General features: G+C 41.9%; 1 protein-coding gene across 1 annotated transcript; it reads left to right on the top strand.

Moving 5' to 3' along the window:
- LOC308653317 (proline-rich protein 23C-like) lies at nt 1-720 on the top strand (the record flags this gene model as incomplete). The annotated part of the gene is made up of 1 exon (XM_081301918.1): nt 1-720. One exon carries the CDS (start codon nt 1-3, stop codon nt 718-720), a length of 720 nt encoding a protein of 239 aa, XP_081158044.1.
- Nucleotides 721-3,672: the final 2,952 nt, after the last annotated feature.

Raw genomic sequence — 3,672 nt, 5'->3', positions numbered from 1 at the left:
ATGGTGGGCATTCGTCCACGCAGCCCCAGCGCCTGCCCTGCGCCCTGCGGGGGACCACAGCCTGGAGGACCTGGCCCTGCCAAACGCCGCCGACTAGACGACCCTGCAGACCCTGCAGAGGCCCCGGCGGAACCCACCTTGCAAAACTCTGCAGCAGCAGCCAACGCCACCGCGCTCACCTCCGTGGTGGTTGTGGCCGCGGGCTGCTCCTTACAGGTACCCATGGACGACGGCGACCTGGTGCTACAGCCTGCGCCAAGCTCTGTCCTGCAAGTGAGTCTCCAAGGACACAACCTCATTCTGATCCCTGAGGGCCTCGTGGGAGCCACCGACCAACGCCCAGGAGGCCAGGGAGACTGTCCTGAAGACCCGGAACTGGGCGCCTTCCTGAGACCCCTCGGTGAGAACATGGTCGTCGAGCAGGGATTCTTCTGCGAATTTATGCCAGAGATCGTCAGAAAAATAGAGGCCTTCGAGGAGCAATGGATGGACCCTCCAGCCGGCCCGCAGGGGCCCATCCCATATCTCCGTGCTTGGGCCCCCACCCCTAGTCCAGTGAGGCGCTCTTCTAATCCCGCCTACGACGTGGATTTCCACCTTCTGAGGCCCTTCCCCACCTCACCACTGCAACCTCTACCTCCCTCTCCAAGTTCAAGTCCCCAGGTGCGTCCTCAGCGCTCTCCAGGCCCTAGGAGCAAAGCCTGCAGACGTCTGTTCTAGGAAGAAAGGAACTTCTCCCCACCCCACCACCGGACCCAACTCCTGGACACTCTCCTGGGGGGCCTGCTGGATCCCCAGAGCCCCTCAATAGTCAGCAATTCTGTGCTGACAATTGTTTTTTCTGTACCCGATTGTAAGGAAATAAAGACATCACGAAGAGAAGGCAGATTCCACATTTCATCTTGGAAATGGAAAATCTTCAGGAAAACCAAAAACTGTGTTTTCAGATTTGGGGGATTCTTCACAGGATCATTCTCTAAACACACACACACACACACACACACACACACACACACACACACACCATTTCCCTGCATTTTGTAGACGTTGTTTTCTCTCAAATGCACTTTTTAACTCATGTCGCCATTCCCCTCTTTTTTCCCCAAACCAAGAAAGCACTGGCTTTCTTATGCTGTGAGTTTCCTTCTGTGTTTTCCCATGGATTTATGAAGACATTCAGCCATAGCATGTCTAGTTCTTGATTTTTCCAGCTGCTGCCCCAGTGAACTGCCAAATACTATGATGGTTGCCACATCTGATTGTATGGTGTTTGTTCTCAGCAGTCTCTTAACCTGTTGAAGAAATTCTCTTCCAATCTTACTTCTTAATGTAAATGAGATTTATGTGGAATTTTATCAGATGTTGTCAGCATGCATTGGAATATATTTTTTAAATAAGTTCATCTGGTGATTTAAACCAATAGACTGATGGAAATGTTTGCTTTACTGCTATTCCACAGTGTTTTCTACCATTTAAATTGTACCCTGATTTTTTTCTAATGTAAATAAAACTTGTAACATTTGAAATGTTAATTTATTACCATGTTTGCTTCATTTCTATAAAGTAAAATATTACAAAACTGAAGCCAAAGGGTCATTTCATTTCAAAACATCAGTAACTATTCAGATTGACCACCGCACCTTACTAATTATTATTTTTAATTTTTAGTTGTACCTGAAAATACCTTTAGTTTATTCATTTATCTATTTTTTAATGTGATGCTGAGGATTGAACCCAGTGCCTCCATGGACTAGGCAAGGGTTCTACTGCTGAGCTACAACTCCAAATCCACATTACCAATTCTTTCCTACCTTTTTATTCTTAACATTCTACTCATTCAGTCTAGCCTCAATTTTCATCTGGCTGAAGAATATCCTTTCATAGTTATTTCCACCATGTCCTATGTGTGGTAAACTATCTTGGTTCTATAAATTTGAACATGGTTTTGCATGATAAACTCTCTTAGTATTGTATGCCTGAAAAGGCCATTATTACTCATGTATGAACATTTCAATTTGGTGTCAACACAGCTTATATATAATCAGAGATATGATAAATTATTGTATAGTTGTGTATTAAGAATTGTAAGGCAAAATAAATTTTAAAAAGAAAAAACGCCGTTATTACATATTCATTCTTAAATATAAAATGATATATAACTGTTTGAACAATATTCGCCTATTGCCATTTTTGTGATTGCAAGATAAAAAGTCTGCGAATCAAGTTGTTATTCCTTTTAGATGTGACTTTTCTACTCATTGTAGTATATTTTTAAATTGTCTTATTTTACACTTTGTGTTCCTTGATTTTTAAATGTTTTTATTATTGCATTATAGTTATACATAATAGTGGGGTACATTTTTGACACTCATATATGCATAGAATATAATTGGTTCCATTTTAATAACCATTACTTCCACTTTCCCTTCTCTCCACTCTCCCCTGTTCCTCTTCCTCTCTACTAGTCTTCCTTCTATTTATTTTTAGCTTTTTAATCAGTTGCTTTATAGATAATACATAATGATAGAATGCACTATGACATATTCACATATGTACATAGCATAATATGATCAATTTCACTCCACAGCTCCACACTTTGCCCACTCCTCCTCCTTCTCCCTCAATTCCCTTCTTCCATTCCACTGATGTCCCAAAGGAAAAAATTAAGAGCATGAATAAAGGGCTTACAGAATGAGGAAATCTTTACCACTACTCTTCTGACAGGGAATTAATACTTAGAATATATTAAGAACTCAAAAATCTTAATCCCCCCCCCCAAGTCACAAAAGAACCAATCAATAAGTGGGCAAAAGAACTAAACACACTTCTGAAAAGAAGAAATACAAACGACTAACAAACATGAAAAAAAATGTTCAAAATGTTCAACATCCCTAGAAATCAGGGAAATGGGAGATACAGGAGTTTGGATTGCTTCAGAATCATGAAAGATCCAGTCATACCAGTGTTTTGGAAGAATCATCCAAACATATTTTTAAATCATTAGGAATTGTGACAGAATCAATATGGAATAGAGTAAAAAGCATTCAAGAAATGAGGGGCAAGAGCCCCAGGGTTGGAATGAGAGTGGAGAGCTGCACTAAGAAAGAGTAGTGGGCGGGATTGGTGTGGTGGCTCCCGTATTCCCAGAAGACCATCCCAACATCTGAAGGTTGAGGCAGGAGGGTCACAAGTTCAAAGCCATCCTCAGCAACTTAGTGAGGCCCTAAGCAACTCAGTGAGACCCTGTCTCTAAACTACAAAAAAGAACAGGGAGTGTGGATCAGTGGTTGAGGTTCCCTGGGTTCAATCCCTGGTACCAATACAAAACACAAAAATAACAAACAAACAAAAAAACAAAAAAACAGTAGTGTGGAATTGAATGGCCATTTCTAAAATAATCAATGCATTTGGGAATGAGAAGGATGGTTAATTACCAATGAAATCTAAATATGAGATCCAGGCAGTCTCTTCAACTCATACAATTAGTCTTACATCTCTTGGAGCTAGGGGTAGGAACCTAAGCACCTGACCCAGAGTTTACTGAACAGATAGGTTGAATTCTCAAATTAGGCAAGTCTGTGCTGGTGAGGTCACACCTCTGATTGGGCTCTGACACATGGGGTAAAGACAACCAGGTGGACAGATTTGAATATCTTGAATTCCCAGACCCCA

The sequence above is a fragment of the Spermophilus citellus genome (assembly GCF_964194105.1).
Source record: "Spermophilus citellus genome assembly, chromosome: 7".
NCBI classification, from domain to species: Eukaryota; Metazoa; Chordata; class Mammalia; order Rodentia; family Sciuridae; genus Spermophilus; species Spermophilus citellus.
The sequence above is the reverse complement of the archived record's forward strand: the minus strand, read 5'-3'. Positions and strand labels throughout refer to the sequence as shown.